General features: G+C 27.5%; 5 protein-coding genes across 12 annotated transcripts; 3 read left to right on the forward strand and 2 right to left on the reverse strand.

The window, feature by feature from the left end:
• The first annotated feature begins 196 nt into the window (after positions 1 to 196).
• On the forward strand, positions 197 to 6503 carry DNApol-alpha180 (DNA polymerase alpha catalytic subunit). The gene is made up of 21 exons (XM_012293550.2): positions 197 to 338; positions 543 to 743; positions 834 to 1143; positions 1222 to 1546; positions 1627 to 2055; positions 2132 to 2500; positions 2584 to 2785; positions 2860 to 3128; positions 3189 to 3489; positions 3566 to 3697; positions 3765 to 3940; positions 4017 to 4257; positions 4332 to 4471; positions 4544 to 4749; positions 4847 to 5108; positions 5182 to 5356; positions 5425 to 5591; positions 5680 to 5925; positions 6000 to 6075; positions 6148 to 6359; positions 6435 to 6503. Exons 1-21 carry the CDS (start codon positions 323 to 325, stop codon positions 6435 to 6437), a joined length of 4458 nt encoding a protein of 1485 aa, XP_012148940.1. The 5' UTR covers positions 197 to 322; the 3' UTR covers positions 6438 to 6503.
• Positions 6137 to 9240, reverse strand: LOC100883748 (pseudouridine-5'-phosphatase). 3 transcript variants are annotated; one of them, XM_076541951.1, is made up of 5 exons: positions 8462 to 9240; positions 7585 to 7803; positions 7270 to 7502; positions 6995 to 7184; positions 6137 to 6669 (listed from the first exon to the last, which is right to left on the reverse strand). In XM_076541951.1, the coding sequence occupies exons 1-4, from the start codon at positions 8523 to 8525 to the stop codon at positions 7005 to 7007; spliced, it is 696 nt and encodes a 231-aa protein (XP_076398066.1). In that variant the 5' UTR covers positions 8526 to 9240; the 3' UTR covers positions 6137 to 6669; positions 6995 to 7004. The 3 variants fall into 3 exon arrangements, with proteins under 3 accessions (XP_076398066.1, XP_003706981.1, XP_012148943.1); XM_003706933.3 differs by lacking the exon at positions 6137 to 6669 and having other exon boundaries at positions 6819 to 7184; positions 8462 to 9237; XM_012293553.2 differs by lacking the exons at positions 6137 to 6669; positions 8462 to 9240 and adding an exon at positions 8059 to 8366 and having other exon boundaries at positions 6819 to 7184.
• Positions 9241 to 9438: 198 nt separating this feature from the next.
• Positions 9439 to 12326, forward strand: CaBP1 (Protein disulfide-isomerase A6 homolog CaBP1). The gene is made up of 6 exons (XM_003706764.3): positions 9439 to 9658; positions 9860 to 10053; positions 10151 to 10375; positions 10456 to 10662; positions 10751 to 11076; positions 11161 to 12326. Exons 1-6 carry the CDS (start codon positions 9643 to 9645, stop codon positions 11477 to 11479), a joined length of 1287 nt encoding a protein of 428 aa, XP_003706812.1. The 5' UTR covers positions 9439 to 9642; the 3' UTR covers positions 11480 to 12326.
• A 140-nt stretch (positions 12327 to 12466) lies between these two features.
• Positions 12467 to 18183, forward strand: Grip128 (gamma-tubulin complex component 5). 3 transcript variants are annotated; one of them, XM_076541824.1, is made up of 15 exons: positions 12467 to 12730; positions 12811 to 13239; positions 13312 to 13571; positions 13641 to 13812; positions 13885 to 14095; positions 14185 to 14485; positions 14551 to 14747; positions 14815 to 15112; positions 15185 to 15404; positions 15466 to 15754; positions 15836 to 16036; positions 16115 to 16197; positions 16280 to 16439; positions 17057 to 17243; positions 17381 to 18183. In XM_076541824.1, the coding sequence occupies exons 1-15, from the start codon at positions 12659 to 12661 to the stop codon at positions 17559 to 17561; spliced, it is 3261 nt and encodes a 1086-aa protein (XP_076397939.1). In that variant the 5' UTR covers positions 12467 to 12658; the 3' UTR covers positions 17562 to 18183. The 3 variants fall into 3 exon arrangements, with proteins under 3 accessions (XP_076397939.1, XP_076397940.1, XP_003706813.1); XM_076541825.1 differs by having other exon boundaries at positions 17165 to 17243; XM_003706765.3 differs by lacking the exons at positions 17057 to 17243; positions 17381 to 18183 and adding an exon at positions 16625 to 17000.
• RagC-D (Ras-related GTP binding C/D) lies at positions 17756 to 20333 on the reverse strand. Of its 4 annotated transcripts, none has more exons than XM_012293557.2 (8): positions 20215 to 20333; positions 19794 to 19866; positions 19367 to 19515; positions 18863 to 19269; positions 18656 to 18792; positions 18448 to 18590; positions 18225 to 18373; positions 17756 to 18153 (listed from the first exon to the last, which is right to left on the reverse strand). In XM_012293557.2, the coding sequence occupies exons 2-8, from the start codon at positions 19794 to 19796 to the stop codon at positions 17960 to 17962; spliced, it is 1182 nt and encodes a 393-aa protein (XP_012148947.1). In that variant the 5' UTR covers positions 19797 to 19866; positions 20215 to 20333; the 3' UTR covers positions 17756 to 17959. The 4 variants fall into 4 exon arrangements, with proteins under 4 accessions (XP_012148947.1, XP_076398054.1, XP_076398055.1 ...); XM_076541939.1 differs by having other exon boundaries at positions 20268 to 20286; XM_076541940.1 differs by lacking the exon at positions 20215 to 20333 and adding an exon at positions 20055 to 20073.
• Between the last annotated feature and the right edge of the window lie 262 nt (positions 20334 to 20595).

The following is a 20595-nucleotide window of genomic DNA, read 5'->3' on the forward strand; positions in this document are numbered from 1 at the left end:
ATTTTGTTCACTGTATATATGACCCACGGAAAAAGAGTGTATGATAGACAGTATTTTAAGTAAATGGTAGGGAACATACTGAAGTTAGCCAAGTTGCGCGAATTGGGTATGATCTATCATGAAACCAAAAATGGCAATCGAGAGTAATCGATGTGTGAAACTATATCGATTGAGATAAAACTCCCGCCAAAATTACTAACAGCACCTGCTATTGAAACCTCCAGTTGTTTTTGGGTTCTTTCTTTTATATATAAGAATCTGTACATACAACGTTTAAAAATTTATACTTGTTATACTTTATGACATTTTGATATTGAAAAATATGAGTGAATCACAATGTAAGTGTCGTTACTGTCTATGTTTTAAAATACATAAATTTTTTTATTTTTTTTTTTATAAGTTTTTGACTGTTACGCATTCTGACGCACTTTTTTATCGTCACGCAATATTTTTGTAAATATCAGGATGATTTCTATTTAACTTCAATACTTTTTTTCCATTGAACATTAACATCTATCAAATGTGTTTGTAAAATTATTTAGCACCTTCAGTAAGTAGAAGTAAACGTCAAAAAGTTGATAAAACAGGAAGATTATCAGCTTTAGAAAAATTAAAACAACTAAAAGGCAGTAAACATAAATATGAAATTGATGAATTAGAAAATGTTTACGAAGAAGTTGATGAAAAAGAATATAGTAAAACTGTAATAGAGAGACAAAGTGATGATTGGATTGTTGATGATGGTAGCAACTTTAGTATAATTATTAAACTAATAAATATATATTACAAACATTTCTATGGAAAAATTATTAAATTAATTTCTATTTCCAAAGGAAACAGTGGTTACGTGGAAGATGGTAGAGAAATTTTTGATGATGATTTGGATGATGAAAGTATACAAGAAGCAAGAAAGAATAAACTTGCAGGACCAAAAAAAAGCAAGAAAGATGAGAAAAAGAAGAAAGGAAATATTCAAAATATGATCATGAATATGCCTTCTAAAAAGAAGGTTGACATTGCATTAGATCATGACAATATCTTAGGAGATTTAATGTCAGAATTAAAAAAGAATGATACCCCAAAAAGATCAGAAACAAGAACTGTCAAAAATAAATTTTGTGTTAGCACTCAATCAAATGATATGTAAGTAATTTTATCTTTTATGTTTAATAGTTGTATTTTGATGTATATTCCTTTTTTTATAATGAATCACTATTTTAGAAAGACTTGCCCTAAACAAAATCTGCAGCCAGTATCTGAATGCACTAAAATACAATCTAATAATGATAGCGATGATGACTTAATGATGTTTGATAAACCCACACAGAAGAAAACAAATGCACATAAACAAACAGAGTCAACTGGTCAACTACAGAGTGTTATATCAAACCAATCTAGTAGTCAAACAATTATAGATGACGATGAAAGTATTGATAATTCAAGCAATACAGTATCAGACATAAAATCAAAAGAGAACATTAAAGATCCAAGTGCCAGTCAAATAATTGAAACTGAAAGTGAAGATCTTAGTCAATTTATGGGTGATGTAAGTTTATTCTTACTGTACTGAAAATATATTTAGAAATAAATTATTGATATTATAGTTGTTATATTGATCTATTACAGTTTTCTAATACAGATTTTGAAGATAAACACACTAATCATACTGAAAAATCAGTGCCACCCATCATTCAACAAAAAGAAAAATGTAAATTACCTGCTCAAATAAAAAACAAAGATATTGAAGCAGAAATGTCTGACTCAGAAAGCTTTAATAAGATCTTAGATAGTGACTTTGAAATGCAAATCTCAAATATTGAAGTATCTGCAGAAGTATCTGATACTACAGAATTGCCTTTACCACTTGTAACTAATTCAGATAAAGAAGAAGTATTTAGATTTTATTATTGGGATGCATGTGAAGATCCATTCAAACAACCTGGAATTGTGTACTTATTTGGAAAAGTTTTTGTACCATCCATAAAAGAGTATCGTTCTTGTTGTGTTACAGTAAAAAACGTTCCACGAAGAATTTATCTTCTCCCTAGATTATATGTATGTATGAACATATTTTCAAATATGGTTTTTTTATCTTAACTTTTAAACTTAACAATAATGGTACAAATTTCAGATAAAAACTTCTTCAGAAGAAAATGGCCAAGAACCACAATTAAATACAATAGAAGATGTATATAAAGAATTCAATCAGTTTGCAAATAAAGTAGGAATAAAAGAATTTCGTTGTAGCAAAGTGACGAAATATTACGCTTTCGAGCAAGAAGGCACTCCAGCAAAGTCTGAGTACTTGGAAGTAAGGTATTCTGCAAATTGTCCAGCTATGCCTTTTGATTATTCTGGACCATCTATAGAACGCGTTTTTGGGACTACTGTAAATGCTTTAGAATTACTTTTGATAGAAAGAAACATTAAAGGTCCATGTTGGTTAGATATTAAATGCCCGTTACCGACCGGTGTACAAACCAGTTGGTGTAAAATAAAGGTATTATAATCTAATTTATAAGTAAAATTTGTTACTAATAGATAAAATGTTAGGCACTAACAATGTACTATGAAATTTTATAGGTAAATTGTATGAAGATAGAAAACATATCTGTTTTCTCTGAAAGTCAAGCATTACCACCATTAGTAGTGATGACTTTGAACATACAAACAGCTTTAAATTCTAAGCAGCAAAATGAAGTAGTTGTCGTTGCTATACTTATACATCATAAATATCACATTGATAAAGAACCACCGAAGCCACCGTTTCAACAACATATTTGCTGTAGGTTTGGTTGTTTCAATTTAAAATTTAAACTGTGTATTTTTTGGATGTAATGTACATATTATTCTACATAGTAATCACACATCCACGCGAGGTTCCTTGGCCAAGACAAGCTCGAGAAATGCTATCAAATATTTCATATACCAAAGTAATGAAATTTGAAACAGAAACAGATTTACTTGAAGAATTATTAAAAATAATCAACACAGCAGATCCAGATTGTTTAATCGGATATGATTGTGGTTTTCAATTTGACGTATTAATGCATAAAATGACAACATTAAAAGTTTCAAATTGGAGTAGACTTGGAAGATTAAGACGTTCAACGCCTCCTCTTATGAAGGTATAAAACTTACATCTTTGCAATTAATTATACAGATAATTAAGTAATGGATTTTTTCAGGGAAGAATAATCTTAAATCAAGTGTTTGCTGGACGTCCTACTTGTGATATACAAGTATCAGCTAAAGAATTGAACCTCAAACTTAGAAGTTATGATTTGCAATCTCTCTGTGTGTCTGTATTAAAAAAAAAAGAAAATGAATGTAAGGAAATAAAGCCAAGTGAATGCATATCATTTTATAATACAACCGATAAAATAGACAATTTAATCAAGATAACATTAACAGAAGCATTATATATTCTATCCATTGTTTTTGAACTTAATGTTCTTCCACTTGCTTTGCAAATTACGTGCATTGCTGGTAAGTATAATGTACAGTATATCTATTAAAATTCTACACAGAATGAATTTACCAGAAAAGTACGATATTTATTTAGGAAATGTTATATCAAGAACGTTAACAGCAGGACGTGCAGAAAGAAATGAATATTTATTATTGCATGCTTTTCATTCAAAACAATATATAACACCTGATAAACGAAACATGAAAAAGGGGAAAAATGATGAAGGTATATGTTCAATTTTTAAACATAAAAAGTAGTTATCATGTTAATTATTTTAATATGATGTAAACAGAACAGTCTGGTAGAAAGAAGGCAGCTTATACTGGAGGCTTAGTTCTTGAACCGAAAAAAGGATTTTATGACAAACTTATTTTATTAATGGATTTCAACTCTTTGTATCCTAGTATAATTCAAGAATATAATCTATGTTTTACTACTGTACCTGGCGCTGCATACGCTGATAGTGAGGTAAATTCATTTATTATTATTGAGTGAGAAACTAAAATACTTTTATTTCATTCTATTTGTAATCGTATACATACAGGATTTATCTTTACCTGAGTCACATTTAAAACCAGGAGTAATTCCAACTGAAATTCGCAAATTAGTTGAAAGCAGAGGGGAAGTGAAGAAATTAATGAAGACACCAAACATTTCACCTGAATTAAAAATGCAATACAATATTAGACAACTAGCTTTAAAACTTACAGCTAATTCTATGTATGGTTGCTTGGGTGCATCTCATTGCAGATTTTATGCCAAAGGACTTGCTGCTCTAGTAACAGGTAGGATATAAAATACAGTATAGTAATTGAACCACGTTATTTCGATTATACTTACATTTTACATATCGTTCTAGCAAAGGGTCGAGAAATTTTACAACATACAAAAAGTCTTGTTGAAAAATTAAATTATGAAGTCATATATGGAGATACTGACTCCATAATGATATGTACAAATGTATTAGATTATGATGAAGTTTTTTCTGTTGGAAAAAAGGTATTTTATATTATTATAAATATTTAATTTGTTTAACGTTCGTATAACTATATTCATAAAAATGACATATAGATCAAACAAGAGGTCAACAAGTTATATAAACGAGTAGAGTTGGACATTGATGGTGTTTTTCGTTACTTATTACTTCTACAAAAGAAAAAATACGCTGCAGTTACAATGACAAAATTACCTAATGGACAAATAGAATTAACACAAGAACTGAAGGGTTTAGATATTGTACGAAGAGATTGGTGTCAATTAGCTTGTGATGTTGGAAAGTAAGTAAAGCCTTTTAACAATTTAATATGTTAATATGTTAACAATATTTAAGATAAAATTCAAATAATATTATTTAATAACATTAATAACTTTCAGAAAAATATTGGATCAACTTCTTTCTGATGGATCAGATGAAGATCGAATAGAGCAAATTTTTAGTTTGTTACAAGACGTTGCAGCAAGCGTTCGAGAAAATCAAGTTTCATTATCATCGCTGGTTATAACAAAACAATTATCAAAAAATCCAAACGACTATCCAGACGCTAAACAAGCTCATGTACAAGTCGCTTTAAGATTAAACAAAGAAGGGGGTAGAATGTGGAAAGCCGGGGACACTGTTCCTTATATTATATGCGATGTTTGTATATATTGATCTTAATAATATTTAAATTTATATATATTTTTACTATAAGTACTTTATTCTATATTAGGATGGAACAGAAAAGTCTGCAACTGAAAGAGCATATCATATTGATGAATATAAAAAGAGTGACTCTTTAAAAATAGATGTCAATTATTATTTACTGAGTCAAGTTTTTCCTATTTGTTTGCGAATTTGCGAACCAATTCAAGGAATCGATGATGTTTTATTAGCTGCACATTTAGGTAACCTTTCGTCAATCATGCTGTATAAATTATTAAACATATGCTATTAACAAGAATTTTAATAATAGGTCTGGAAAATGTTTATAAATCTAAAAGAAGAATACACGACGACGAAAATGAGATACCATTATTACTAAATGAAGAAAGATTTAGATACTGTCTTCCTTTGAAATTCAATTGTAGAGATGAAAACTGTCAATCAGAGATTATAATTAAAGAGGTTGTGACTGAAACGGTAAGAAGTTATTAATTTTGTATTTCACATATAAATCTTTTATCCAGTTTTTAATTATAAATATTGAAGAAAATAAATTAATTTACAGCCTACTGGTAATCAATTATCACTTGCTTCATGTTCGAATCCAAGTTGTACACTGCAACCTTGGACATATCATAATGTTATACAAAATGCAATGACACTTGCTGTACGAGAAGCGATTACTGAATATTATGATGGCTGGTTAGAATGCGAAAGTCCAATATGTGGTGAACAAACACAAATACTTCCATTAGGTTATAAAAAACATCCAACTTGCAGAGAATGTAAAGATGGTCGTTTGCATAAAATGGTAAGGTGAAAAGTTCATTGCTGTTTTTTAAATTTTTAAAATACATCAGCAACTAAAATGTTACTTTCCAAAAGTTTTCAGATACAAGACTTTATAACCAATTGTGCTTTTATCTTCATCTTGTTGATGTGAGTCAGTCAAAATACAAAAGTTAGTATTTGTGGTTCTTTGATAAAATATTAATACACAGCAAAAAATAATTATAAACATATTTACTTGTAGATTTATTATCTCAGCACCCACAGGGTATGAGGGAAGCATATGATTCATTGAAAGAAGCAATGGAAAAGATGCTCAGGCGAAATGCATTTTCTGTTGTATGTTTGGATACATTATTTTCAAGTCCTAGTTTGCAACAAAATGCATCAATTTTAGATAAAGGTACATCTGAATTAGACATATCAGATGGATCAGATGTGTCAGATGACGAAATGGTAAGTAGATATAAATGATAAACTTTCAGTGCAAATACAAAAAAATAATATAATACTAAGTTTCTTTTATTTCAGTGAAAATACTTTAAGTGTTATATAATTCAAACTCTATTTATTATCAAAATAAAGATACGTTATTTTAGATATTTTATATTGTTATATTTAAACATAAATACCTTTATAGATATTTTTGATATTATAAAAAGCCTGTTGTAACATATAACATCAAATTAATTAATAATAAAATAACTTTTGAAGGTTTATCATATACTGTCAGTAAAAACACGACAGTTTGTAACATTTCCATTTTCTGAAACAGTTTGTTATGCAAATGTAATTATTCATTGAAAATGTTTAATATACAGTAAAGTATACTATAAATATATTATGTTACTCTAGAATTACTGTAAGCTATTTTAATATATTTAAATGTAAAAGGTAAGGTACTTTAGAATAACGTTGTTTTGTATATTTATATTAAAATAAATATGTAAAAATAAATTTACAATATTTTTAACAAGTACATAGTTATGTATTATTTTATTTTTTTCTCGTATATATCAATATTTTAATATTGATTTTATTCTTATAATATTAAGATATTTTGCTAACTATATACTAAAACAGGAACATACTTTAAGTTTGTTATGTACTATATGGTGGTAAGCCAAACACTTCAGGTTGAAATTCCTCAAGACTATTTATTACTAATGTTGGATTTTCAATATAATTTTTTGGTAACATTGGATCAGGAACCATGACAACCTGCATTCCAGCACTAAGCGCAGCTTTAACACCATTTGGAGCATCTTCAAATACAAGGCACTAAAAGTATAAGTAATATGAGTATAAATAATGACTAAAAGTCAAAGTAATTCTGTGAAAGTTGTAAACAAGAATTATAACACACCATAGAAGGATCAGGATTATCAGAAAAACGTTTGGCAGCAACCAAAAAAATGTCAGGTGCTGGTTTACCATCAGCAACATCAGGATCAGAACCTCCAAGAACTTTATGATTGAATAAATCAAACACATGTGTCCACCTTTGAGTTTTCAATGCAAAGTTTTCTTTGTTTGAACTTGTAGCTAATGCAAATGGAACATTATGTTCTTTTAAATGTCTTAACAATCGTTCAGCACCTGTATATAGATGAAATAATTTAAATAATTTTTATAAATCTCTTAATATAACTTTCATAAGAAACTTGTTTTTGTAAGTTACCAGGCATAAGATTAGCAGAAGGAAATATTTCTTTATATATTTCTACTATCTCATTTTCAAACTCTTCTGATGTCATTGGTAAATCCAACATTTCAATCGTAACTTTTGCAATAGCTTTAGTCTTAAAGCCCATAATTTTTACTTTGTGTTCCCATGTAAACTCTTTTCCATAACGGTTTGCAATACGATTAAAGGCTTTTGAATAAAGTGTTTCTGTATCTATTGACATTTAATGAAAGATTAATTACATAATTAACATATGTATTATATACAATTCATTTAATTCACTGATTTTAAAAATAATTTATAATTTATACGTTAATTTGTAGAAACTGTGTTGAAGGTAGTTTTAAAACTCTATGTTTCCTTTTCAATAAGAACTTGTGTATATCTTTTCATATACATCTATAAGTGTGTATGTACAAATTCTAACACAGCTTCCCAAAGTTAGGAGTAAAGCACGTACAAACTCACGCATGATGAGTGCTTTTTTAACCCTTTCATTGACAGTAGAATCCGCTCATATAGATGCATGGTGCATTTTAATTTATATTCCTCATATTTCTTAATAATTGCCATTGACAATCTATTCATTACTACACGTGCATAGACAAAACAAAATTACTACATTCGCATAAATAAACATTTACTTATATACAGGTTAATTTTTCCTATGCAAAGTTATTACATAGGTGATCGATTTCGGAAAATAGATGTTCAAAACAGTTTTTTCCAGTGTATTCCTCATGTTATTTATGTTAAACATAAATTGTTTTTAAATATTAGGTTTAATACGTACAAGTGTATGTAACAAATGTTGTACGTACAGAAAGTCGATGTAACTTGATAGTGTAAAATAAAATACAAAATCACTTACCAAGTAATAATCCATCCATATCAAAAATACAATGTGTAACTTTTTTATATTGATTCTGCGACATTTTTCAGTTAATTTATATAAATTTGTACAATAATTAGAATCTTACACTGTCGAACAATACTATTATCAAACCAATATACAAATAGAAACTTATATTTCCGTGATAATTATTAAGGTTACTCGCATCATATTAAATCATAGGGTCAATTATGTAACATATATATATAATAAATCCAGATATTAGATTGATTCACACCTATATATATCTATTTTTTATTTGCCTAGAGAGTTATAGTCAATTCGACGAAAGAATAGAATTCTTAAACGACTAATTTTCATTTACTCTACACACGTTGGTTCCGATTGGTTTTGATATGCTTTGTAACCAACAGCATTTCACATGCGCGCTTACGACAATTTCGGCACTGTTCGTATATACCCAGTGGACTTTTATTTCTTACGATTCCTACTTTAGGAGTCTGAAGAATTTCGAACTTTCGAAATTGGGACAAGACTAATAAAATTTGCTAATTTGGAAACTTGCAAGCTTGTATTTTATATATTTTATTTACCATACATGTGACTAATCAAACGAGTAATAAAACAATACAAATAATGGAGTGATCTACGTGATCTCAGTCGAACTTGGTTAAACTGCACAAAACGATTCCACTCTTCTACGGAATCGATTATGTATATCATACTTGTATATTTTGTATAATATATATATATAAGTTCTGTATATTTCAACACTAATAAAATATTTGTATTTAATTTAGATTAAATGCTTTTATCAATTATATATAAATAATATACTATATTGTTATCATACATTTTAATATTATATTAAACAACATAATTACTTTATAGCTATTAAGAATATAAAAGTCAATTGGTAAAACGATCCATACTTTGACCGCTTCTGTTGTAATTTTGAATGCTACTAGAATGTCGATTTTTGGTAAGGTTGTTTCCTTGTCGATCAACGGATTCCCGTTGATTACAGGGAACCAATCAGAACGATCCACGAAAAGTTATATCTGGTTATAAAAGAGAGAGAGGCAGGGAATAGAACGATTGAACTTTATAAGAAGAGGTTGTATTCGTTCCAATCTTATATTTTCAGTGAATGATAGTACCGAAGCAATTGTAAATATATAATTATTTTGCTAAGAAAAATGCAAGGATTCTTAGGTATGTTGTATAAATCGATATACATATAAGCATGTTTTTATCTTACAACTACCGTTACGATCCAACCGGTAGTTGTTTATCGTTACATATGTATATTATTTTATCTTTGTCAAATATTTATTTCCATTTATAAAAACTTACATATTTTTTGTATACTATTTGTATTGAAATTAATACTTTCTTTATTTATTTTATTTATAGGTATTCTAATATTAATAACTGGAGCTTATGGTCTATACTCCTCCAATTCACATGTTATAGATTTAAAACCAAACAATTTTGATAGTTTGGTATTAGACAGTAATAATGTATGGATCGTGGAATTTTATGCACCATGGTGTGGACATTGTCAACAATTAACACCTGAATATGATAAAGCTGCAACTGCTTTAAAGGTATATCTTACATTTGCAATCAGTATTTGCTTCTTTTTATTTGACATGCATTAATTGTTCATGGATATAATAAATTGCAAGTGTACATTTTCAATAGGGCATTGTAAAAGTTGGTGCAGTAAATGCTGATGAGCATAAATCTCTTGGATCAAAATATGGAATTCAAGGATTTCCAACAATTAAAATTTTTGGTGTCAGTAATAAACCAGAAGACTATAATGGACCAAGAACTGCAGCTGGAATTGTAGATGCTGCTTTAAATGCGGTTGGTCAGAAAGCACGTAGAGCTTTAGGAGGTAAAGGAAATGGTGGAGGTTCTAAGGTAAATCTGATTAATATATAAAATACAATGAAAATCAAAAGAAAAATTAATAAATATTAACAATTTTATTTATATTATAGTCTAAAGATTCCAAAGATGTAATTGAATTAACTGATGATAATTTTGATAAAATGGTATTGAATTCGGAAGATATGTGGTTAGTGGAATTTTATGCACCATGGTGCGGTCACTGTAAAAATTTAGCTCCCAATTGGGCATCTGCAGCTACAGAACTTAAAGGAAAAGTGAAATTAGGTGCTATTGATGCTACTGTAAACAGAGTTAAAGTTAGTAACTTACTGTAATTTTAATCCTATTAAATACATGTATATAGTTTGATATTATTTTTTATATGATAAAAAATTAATTTTACAGGCTAGTCAATATGAAATAAAAGGATATCCTACTATCAAATACTTTGCACCTGGCAAAAAATCATTTGATTCTGTGCAAGAATATGATGGCGGCCGTGTAAGTAGTGATATTGTAAACTGGGCATTAGAGAAGTTAGCAGAAAATGTTCCAGCACCAGAAGTAGTCCAAATTGTAAATGAAAAAAGCTTGAGAGAAGCATGTGAAGACAAACCATTATGTGTTGTCTCAGTTTTACCACATATCTTAGATTGTCAGTCAGACTGTAGAAATCAATATATAAAAATTTTAAATGATCTTGGAGAAAAATACAAACAGAAAATGTGGGGGTATGTACGAATTTGTTTAATATTTAGTAAATGAAGGAATAAATTTATATTTGATGTTATAAAAAATATAATATTTCTTAATAGATGGGTTTGGGCTGAAGCTGGTGCCCAACCTCACATTGAAGAAGCATTAGAAATTGGAGGCTTTGGTTACCCAGCACTGGCTGCTGTAAATATTAAGAAAATGAAATACTCGTTATTGAAGGGAAGCTTTTCTTACGATGGTATAAATGAATTTTTGCGAGATTTGAGTTATGGCCGAGGTGGTACAGCTCCCTTGAAAGGAGCGCAGTTGCCTGATATTCTAGAAACAACACCATGGGATGGCAAAGATGCTGAACTTCCACAAGAAGAGGACATCGATCTGAGTGATATAGATCTTGACGAAAAGGACGAACTGTAATTACAAATTCTGATTTTTCTCAGAAACATATGCACCATCATATAAATGTGTTAGTAAAAATATTTCGATACTTATTTTTATATAACATCATTATTCTGAGTTAATACAACTGCATATTAATGTACAATAACGTAGCGTCATTAATATAGTATCAGGAATATTTTTTTCATTTCATCTGAGATATATATATCCTGTTAGTTACGTATAAGTCCTCAGGAACCTCCGGTATGTTACATTAAGTGTTTAGATATCAATTCTTCCACTGAAGCCAACTTAAAAGAAATTTAGTCTATTATGTAAAATTGTGTATAATTTATTTTAAATGAAATTAAACAGGTACGTCATTTTTATTGAATAGAAAAAATGCATTATTAGAAATGCGTCCGCGTATTTTTAAGCAATTATTTGTACATCTTTTAAATAATCATAGATTATACGAAGTTGTAAAACTTTCTAGTAAACAGAAAACGTGTACTTGTCCTATAATTGTATTTAAACTGAAACTTTTTTATGGAAATGTTGTAAACATAAAATAATAATACATAACATATTAATGTGCATTCCATAAGATACTTTAGTTTTCCCTACAATGGGACCAAAGTAACTACTATCATCATTCACATTGCTGATCTTTAGGTTTTTCAAGATCTCATTATTTGACTGAGTTATGTCACGTCTTCCATCGTGATTATAGCAACTAACTTTATATCGTTATTTAAAATTATGACATAAAATATGTTTATACTTTTTGAGCATTTAAAGCAATCATTTTCTCCTCTATAAATAACTGATTGTAATTCTAGTTTAAGTTTTTATTAAATAAATTTAACTATAAACTTGTAATATACTTTATGGCTGTTTTGTTCCATTCAATAATATCTCGTTAATGTCTGAATTTAAGTTTATATGTATCACGATTGAGATATATACTCAAATACTTCATTTGTAATTTTAAAGTATAACTTGCAGTACCAGCAACAGTTGATGCATTAAATTACAGTATAGATTGCAGCACGGTCGTATTTTCATACTTGACAGAACTTTAGTTTAAAAGGTTAAGATTTTTAAATGATGAAGACTACCCACCGTTACATTAAACTGTATTTCCCGAATTTTCTGTTTAAAATGTCATAATGAATATTTTCAGTTTTTGCTAAATTAAATAATTTCGTAATAAAAATGGGTACAAAAACATTAAACGATATTCATAATGATATGAAACAATTAATAACAGCAATAACTTCTTTTGAGGTAATATTTACTATAAACAAATTTATTAAATGTTTTATTTTAGATTAAAGTAATTAAAGTAATATGCTGATCTCTTTTAGGAAAATGAGGAAGGATTTCGAGTTTGTGAACGTTTTTGTATGACAAATATTAAACATCATCGATTTTTATCTGTTAATAGCAGTACCACAAAAGAAGCAATCAAAGCTTTGATTACAAAATTTTCTATCCATGGAAAGTATGATGTAGCAAAAAAATTCAAAGAGCTTATTGATCTGTTTTTGTCTAGTTTTGATTTTGAGCAGCATCCACAATATGATTTGCAATGGTATTTACTAACATTATTATTGGAATTAGCAAAAGAAACTCATAAGTCAGATTTGGAATGTTTAAAATTAATACGTGGAGAATGTACTCTTAATGTGTCTGGTGAAAATGAAAAGGAAGTTCCAGAGGAAATTGATTGGGCTGAATATTTGAAAGAAGGTCATGAGAACTTTTTTGACAGCTATAAAAGTGATACAGAAAGTGTAAATATTTTTAATCACATGCACTGTGTTTAGGCTGTAATATATCATATTTGTACAAAATATTCTTAACAGGAATGGTCAGAAGAAGCAGAAGATATTGTAAATTTGAGTACCAATTTTGAAGGGTCTACTGATACCACAAATTTGGATAAAACAATATGTATACCAAATACAGAAAAAGAATTAAATACATTATCATTTACATTAAATGAGGAGCTTAAATCTAGAAATTGGTTACTATCAAATGTTCAGAATACATGGTGGAATGAATTAGAGTGGCGAAAATATCCAGTTAAAAGTAAAGTTTGTGATGCTCATCTTTGTGAAATTTGGTACTTATTTTATTTTATTTTGTTTTTATGATATGTTCAAATACCTTTAATTTAGCCAATGTTAAATAGGCATCAAGCAACAGGAGGAGATTTTTACACAATTGGAACTCTTAGTGAATATTCAGTATGCAGAGAATTGTTGTGGATGTTTTATGCTCCAATGCCTATGATGATATTCCAAATATGTGGAGATGCAAAATTTTCTATTCATTCCAATATATCTATACCCAGTTTAACAACTGTAAGTACATAAGAATAATCTATCAAATTAATGTTTTGATTATACTAAAATATTAGTGTTAAAAAATTTTAGGTTGCTTTTAATAGCATTCTTGCACCATTTTGTGAATATTTTTCAATGATACATGAAATAGAACAATTTGGAACTGAGCTATACTTAGAACAGGATGGTTTAAATAAGAAACCACCTTTAACTTATGAAACATACAATTCAATACTCAGACAACATTTAATAAAATTTAAATGTAAAATAATTGATTTAGAAAAAGATGTCATGAAACAAGGTATTATCAAGGTTTGCATAAATATCTAAGAGTTATGAAATTTGTAAAGGTAATTTCTGATTGTATAGTTAATTATACTGATTTTTCAGATAAAATCACTACACTTTTATCCTTATCATCCATCCTGAACAAAAATTTATACAACATAAAAATTTTATATCAAGTTCACAAAAAGGCTATATCTAATTGGAGAGTTTACCCAAATTGGAAATGCGCGTCGAGATTATTGTCCTCCTTATATTTTGAAATACAGAAATCTCACAACCAAGAAAGAACAAATATCTGTATAAGTTTATATTTATCTAGTCTCACTGTATATTTAAATATAATTGACACATGGTTAAGTGAAGGACGATTTGAAGATTGGAGAGAAGAATTTATAATTGCCAGGTAAAAATATATAAATGTAAAAAAAATTAAGAGCAATAGATCATAATCGTGTTTTTTAATTTTAGATCGCTAAATGATATAACTTTAGAAAATAGTGAGCAATATGAAACATTTTCTTTGAGACCTTTGGATAGTATATGTTTATCAGATCCTATAATGCGATTTTTAATAAGAAAAGTACAACATATTGCTCAAAGTATTGAGTTATTAGTATCTTTGGACCGTATTTCAGACATATGGAAAATTAATATTGGGAATGATGGTACATAATACTTTTGACTTTATTTTACATGTAACACTATTATTACAATATATCATACTTTTTATAGGAACGAAAACATCTTTGATTGAAGAATTTTATACTAAATTAGATGGAGAAATTTCTAAGTACAATAAACGCGAGATACAAACAGAAGTATCTTCAACTGATGATGAAATCACAGAAGATAAACATAATGAAGATATTGATAGAAATATCATACAACAATTAACTGAGTTTAACAATCCATTTTTGTTAAAAGCATTAGAAAGTTATCTTCCTTCTGAATTATTAAACAAAAGTACCACTAGTACTTTTATTTCTAAATGTCAAAATGACAAAGTAGGGACTGTTAATATATTTAGAAGGTATTATTATAAACTTAAGCAGTACTTTATTAGGAATGTTTTATATTTCAAAGACAAAATATACTTTTGTAGACTTGAAGAGGTATCAGATCATATATTGCCATTTAGAAAAATATTAGAAAATATATTAGCAGAGATTCTAACTTCACGGTATAATGGTGCGAGTAGATTAGTGAAACAAATGATGTCAGAAGAATATAAATTGGAATCACATTTAACACTAATGAGATCTGTTTATATGATGCAAGCTGGTCATATCATGAACAAGTTTTACCAAAAATTATTTCATGAGGTATGTACTAATATATTGTGTTTATATCATTAAATTTTTATTATGTGCATTTTTGTTTTAGATTGAAACTAATCGTATGTGGAATAATTCATATTTTTTATCATGCATATTGGAAGAAATTCTTTCTCAATGGTGGCCGAATTCAAGTTCACGTTGGTCTATTACAGTTTCTAACACACATACAGATCAAGTGTTACTGGCTGTAGATAATATAACGTTACATTATGCTATTGGCTGGCCTATGAATATTGTTTTAAACGAAAAAACTTTTATAAAGTATAATGAAATATTTAGATTTCAGTTAAAATTGAAGTGGGCTTTGTGGACATTAAATAATTTAAGATTTAGTGGTAAGATATGATTTTTGACAATGAAATTGCACTCCACTTCATATTTTTAAAATAGTATTGCAAACTTTAATACGATTCCAGATTTAGAAGGATCAAAGTTAATGTGTAAAAGAAATAAGTTGGAACAATTTCATATAAGACGAATTGAAAGTTTGCGATTTTGTTTACTACATGCAATCAGTTCTATACATACATATTTATCAGGCCAAGTACTAGAAAATTTGAGTATTATATTAGAGAAATCTCTAACGCAGACTGATAGCCTTGATGCGATTGTATCAGGTAAACTAATCAATGTTATCAAGATTTATTAATATTTCAACTTACATTTTTTAACTAAATATTTTAATACAATTGCAGTTCATAATGAGTATTTAAGAAAGGTTCATGAACATTGTTTATTAACGCACGAATACGAAGATTTGATGGCTACTATAATAAATGTATGATTGAATTTCATTATTTAAAATTGTTTATAGTTCATGTTATTTTACATAATTTTTTTTAAATGTATACTTATTTCAGTTAATTGAAATGTGCAGTCATATTCGAGCTCGGTGGAATTATGCAAAATTAATGTTTGTCAGTGAAGAATTAGATGTATTGGAAAGCAGCTATAACAAATATCATACATATCTTGCTTTAGCTTTGCACAACGCAATACAAAATAAGGATGCAAGTTACTGTAAGTCTACAACTTCATTAATAGTTTTATATATAACATACCAATTTAGAAATTTCACATTTAATAGAATTACTTCATAAAACAGTGAATTGTGTAATTAGATATTTGATAAATTGTTGTTTACTGCAAAATGTATATATGTTAATTCACATAATGAATATTTCTTTATATTATTTTATTTACAGTGACTGGTTTAAGTTCAGCATTTAACTGCAACATGTCAAGTGCTAAACACTAATATATGTCCATATCAAATTTTTTAATACTGTACTGTCATATCTATAAAAGAACGTGATACTGTAACAAATGTATATTATTATTAGAAATTTTTTTTTATATTTTTAGTATTGATTAGGTTTTGTACTGACTACAAATACCTTTCCATTAGTAAGAGTATCTCATCAATGTATTACTTTTATTAAAGTCTTGTAACTGGTTGTATTATAGCTCCTTCTAATAGCATATTTTCACATAGTTTGAAACTGTATTTTAAAATATTCTATTAAATAATTTACAAATAATTTGTAAAGTGAAAATAAATTTTATTTTAATTTTTGTAAATTTAATTTCTTTTTTCCACTTCACAATCCAGCCCAATTCCTATACATATTTTACAGACGAATTAATGCTACAATATCATATTAATTCAAGAAATGAATCAATAGAGAATGATGGTCTTATTTATCCGTTTAAAAATTTTAATCAAAGTTTATTAATCGAAATAGCTTATCAACACTTACCACCATCAGGATTATCTATTCCAATTCCAAAAATAATTCATAAGCCAGACTGGAATAAGAACAGGTAACAAATGTATATTTTGATTTCACACTTTATTACTATAGTAATAAAAATTTGCTATATAATAAAATTGTGATTCTGTCAAATTTGTAGTAAAATATTGTATAATTGTTTAAACATTTAAAATTTGTATTTTTCAGTTTCCAATCTGAATATTCTTTGCCTAATGATATTAATCTTAATGAATATGATCAAACATTTTCATATATACGGTGGTATCAATTAGAGGAAAGTATTATTACATTTAATTTGCTGTCCACGCATTCTTTAAATGAAGCAATGAGAGATTTTATTGATGATGATAATTCAGAAACTAGTTGATTATGATCTATATAATAAATAATTCATGAAAATAAATAGCAAAAAAATTAAATACTTGTGACAAAAATGTAAATAGAATTTAAAATAAATATTTATTAAGAATTATTTTTATATTTACTCTAAGCTGAACTTCTTTTGAACTCTAGTATTAATAGTATATTGTAAATTTTAATAGGTTTTAATACGCGTTTACGTTGTTTATTTAATATAATTTTATTAAAAACATTAATAAGAAATAATAAAGTAATTACATCTTTTAGTACATAAGTATTTATGAAATTAATATACAGATAATATGATTATGATTTATTAGCAGTATTTAGGATAAACTGAAAAATCCGCACAAACAATCTTTCTTTCTGCTTAAAGACTTAAATAGAACATTTTATGTATAAGAGTTAACTCTGTGCAATTACAACAGTACCATTTTGTCCCATTGTTCCACTTTGTGATACTGTAGGTGCATTTGATGTTTCATTGATAGGAGGTGTTGAATGATTATTAACATTTGTAGCAGTCATAGTTTTATTACGCAATTCAAAAACTTGTTGTATAGCTTTGCGAAAACAAAGGAAATTGTAATCAATTACACCTATAAATTAAAAGAAAAGTTTCAAAATTATTTCAAATCTGTTAATAAATTTTGTTAAATAATTACATTACCTTGTCTATCAAAATTATCTTCACGTAAAATACAAACTAAAGCTAAGAATTTATTAACTTCTCGCAGATATAAAATTGTTCCATTATTTAGTTTAATTAGACTAGAACTCTGATTATCAAATGCTGCAGCTTCTAAATCCTCCCTCAAACTAAAATTAATATAAACTTAATTATGTGCTTTGTATACTTTATACAATTTCATATAAAAGTTATTAAAACATACCCATATATACAAGATACATCAATAACAACATCAATCATATCACAGCAAAGCTCATAACTTTGCATATCTACAGGAGAACTGTCAGTTGCAATATAGATTTTAGATACTACATCAAATAAAAATGCTTTTTCAATTGCAGAATTCTGTAAAAATAATTTATTATTTTATAAAGAAACAAAATAAATAGAATTATATTTTTTCCTCTTACCGATATGAGTATGTTAAGTAAATTTTCTAGAGTTGGTAACTGTGGTATCAGCTTTTGAACAACTTTACTAAATGCTTCAAATATACTATGATCATATATAGATGTCAAATGAAAGCTTAGATGTATTTGATCACATCCTGAAATGTATGCAAGTTTTCATATGATATTAATGACATAAAAATATTGTTTTAATAGTTTTTTACTTACCAGAATCTGCAAGGTCATCATTTGCTCTAGTATGTATATCTCTTTGTGTTTCCATTTTACAGTCATCAGATAAACCATCTACCTTATGTATGAACACTTCAAATTTTATTGCTTGATTAACTTTATATGCTTTCGTAACTGTTAAATGAAGTTTATTAAGTGCTTCCATATAATCATCTTGAGCATCAATAACAAACACCAATGCTCCACAACCACCAAAAATCATATCACTGTCAAAAGTAGGATCAAAGAAGTCAATTTGTCCTGGGAAGTCCCAGATTTGAAACTGAACAAAGCTAGAGTTACTTATATCATCCTTAATAATTTTATTTGTGCTTTCCAAGAATAAGGTTTCATTTGGTGACATTTTATGGAAAACTACTTTTTGTATTGATGATTTTCCACTTCTAAAATAATTCATAATTTTATTTAATTAATAAATGATGAAATAACTTATTACACTGCAATAACCATTCAATTTAAATATTGCCAAAATTAATATACCTTCGAAGACCCATTAAAAGTATCCTAGGCTTTTGTTCCCCTGCTAAGGGATCCATAGATTCTTCTGTTTCTCCATCGAATGGAGCATATCCAAAATCTTTAGGGAAAGAACCTACATCATAACCTGCTTGATACTGATCGTCATCATCCTATAATATTTTTATTAATACAAATATTACAACATACACTAAGTATTATAATACCTTTGATACAGAGTACATAGAGTACATAAACTATCAAATACTACTTGAATACAAAGGTATACCATTTAAACATTGTATTTTTCTTTTTTTTAGCAATTACATTTTAAACAAATAATGTGACATAAGTAATTTGAAATACATTTATATATTATTCAAACAACTTCATCAATAAATAAAATGATTTAAATTATCAATTCAACAATTTAAATTATTGATGCACTTACCATGTTCTTACTTTATATATTTTAGTTATTTTTAAACCAAGGTATCCACAAACTCTCACAATATTATTGTACACTATAAATTTAAGAAACTGTGCGTTAATAACAATTAACAATCAATGCAAATAACATATGTACATGCAATTGCATGATTCATACTAAATTATACATAGTAGTGATACAATATCAATACACATTGATACACAAAAATAAATATTCATTTTCAATCATTTTAATTAATTGTAAATTAAGTTTGTATCATACATTAGAATAACATTCATAAATTTTTAATAAAATAGATCACATTTATTATCAATTTATTATAATGATAATTTTCATGCTAAATATGTTTATAATAATATGCACTGAAGCATATAAGAACGTATTACAATAACTCGTATGCAAATATTATACAAATAATTACAGCACTGAATGAATGAGGCATTCTTTATTTCATGAAAGAACCACAGAATATACCAGAGGCGACACTCTCAGTCGATGCCTTTGTTGTCTCGAAAACGCTGACCCTTTAAACTGGTTGTGCAAACGAGCGGGAAATTTCAATCGAGCAAATCTGTCAATCTCAAATAATTTGGAATATATTTGAAGAAAAGAATATAACAAAATGAACAATAAATTTGCATACAATAATTCGTAGATAATTTACAATAAAATATATCGTAATATATTAATTAACAATCATTTTGCAACATATCTGCAAGAATAAGTTAAGAAAAATAATAAATTTAAATAATTGCAACAATAAATTTGTTAATAAACAATCGAAAAATATAAAATTATGACA

Source organism: Megachile rotundata, chromosome 2 (assembly GCF_050947335.1).
Source record: "Megachile rotundata isolate GNS110a chromosome 2, iyMegRotu1, whole genome shotgun sequence".
Classification (NCBI taxonomy): domain Eukaryota; kingdom Metazoa; phylum Arthropoda; class Insecta; order Hymenoptera; family Megachilidae; genus Megachile; species Megachile rotundata.

Excerpts from the sequence above, each read along its gene's own strand:
- DNApol-alpha180 (XM_012293550.2), top strand. Across the intron at positions 1,547-1,626 it reads TTAGTCAATTTATGGGTGAT|TTTTCTAATACAGATTTTGA; the intron begins GTAAGTTTATTC and ends GATCTATTACAG. Across the intron at positions 2,501-2,583 it reads CCAGTTGGTGTAAAATAAAG|GTAAATTGTATGAAGATAGA; the intron begins GTATTATAATCT and ends GAAATTTTATAG.
- Grip128 (XM_076541824.1), top strand. The coding sequence starts at position 12,659 with ATGGGTACAAAAACATTAAACGATATTCATAATGATATGAAACAATTA. Across the intron at positions 14,748-14,814 it reads AATTAATATTGGGAATGATG|GAACGAAAACATCTTTGATT; the intron begins GTACATAATACT and ends TACTTTTTATAG. Across the intron at positions 15,113-15,184 it reads ACTGTTAATATATTTAGAAG|ACTTGAAGAGGTATCAGATC; the intron begins GTATTATTATAA and ends ATACTTTTGTAG.
- RagC-D (XM_012293557.2), bottom strand. Across the intron at positions 18,374-18,447 it reads GATGTATCTTGTATATATGG|TTTGAGGGAGGATTTAGAAG; the intron begins GTATGTTTTAAT and ends TATTAATTTTAG. Across the intron at positions 18,154-18,224 it reads AGATAATTTTGATAGACAAG|GTGTAATTGATTACAATTTC; the intron begins GTAATGTAATTA and ends TTTAATTTATAG.
- CaBP1 (XM_003706764.3), top strand. Across the intron at positions 10,376-10,455 it reads GAAATGGTGGAGGTTCTAAG|TCTAAAGATTCCAAAGATGT; the intron begins GTAAATCTGATT and ends TTTATATTATAG. Across the intron at positions 10,663-10,750 it reads CTACTGTAAACAGAGTTAAA|GCTAGTCAATATGAAATAAA; the intron begins GTTAGTAACTTA and ends TTAATTTTACAG.
- LOC100883748 (XM_076541951.1), bottom strand. The coding sequence starts at position 8,525 with ATGTCGCAGAATCAATATAAAAAAGTTACACATTGTATTTTTGATATG. Across the intron at positions 7,804-8,461 it reads TATGGATGGATTATTACTTG|ATACAGAAACACTTTATTCA; the intron begins GTAAGTGATTTT and ends AAATGTCAATAG. Across the intron at positions 7,185-7,269 it reads ATAATCCTGATCCTTCTATG|TGCCTTGTATTTGAAGATGC; the intron begins GTGTGTTATAAT and ends TTATACTTTTAG.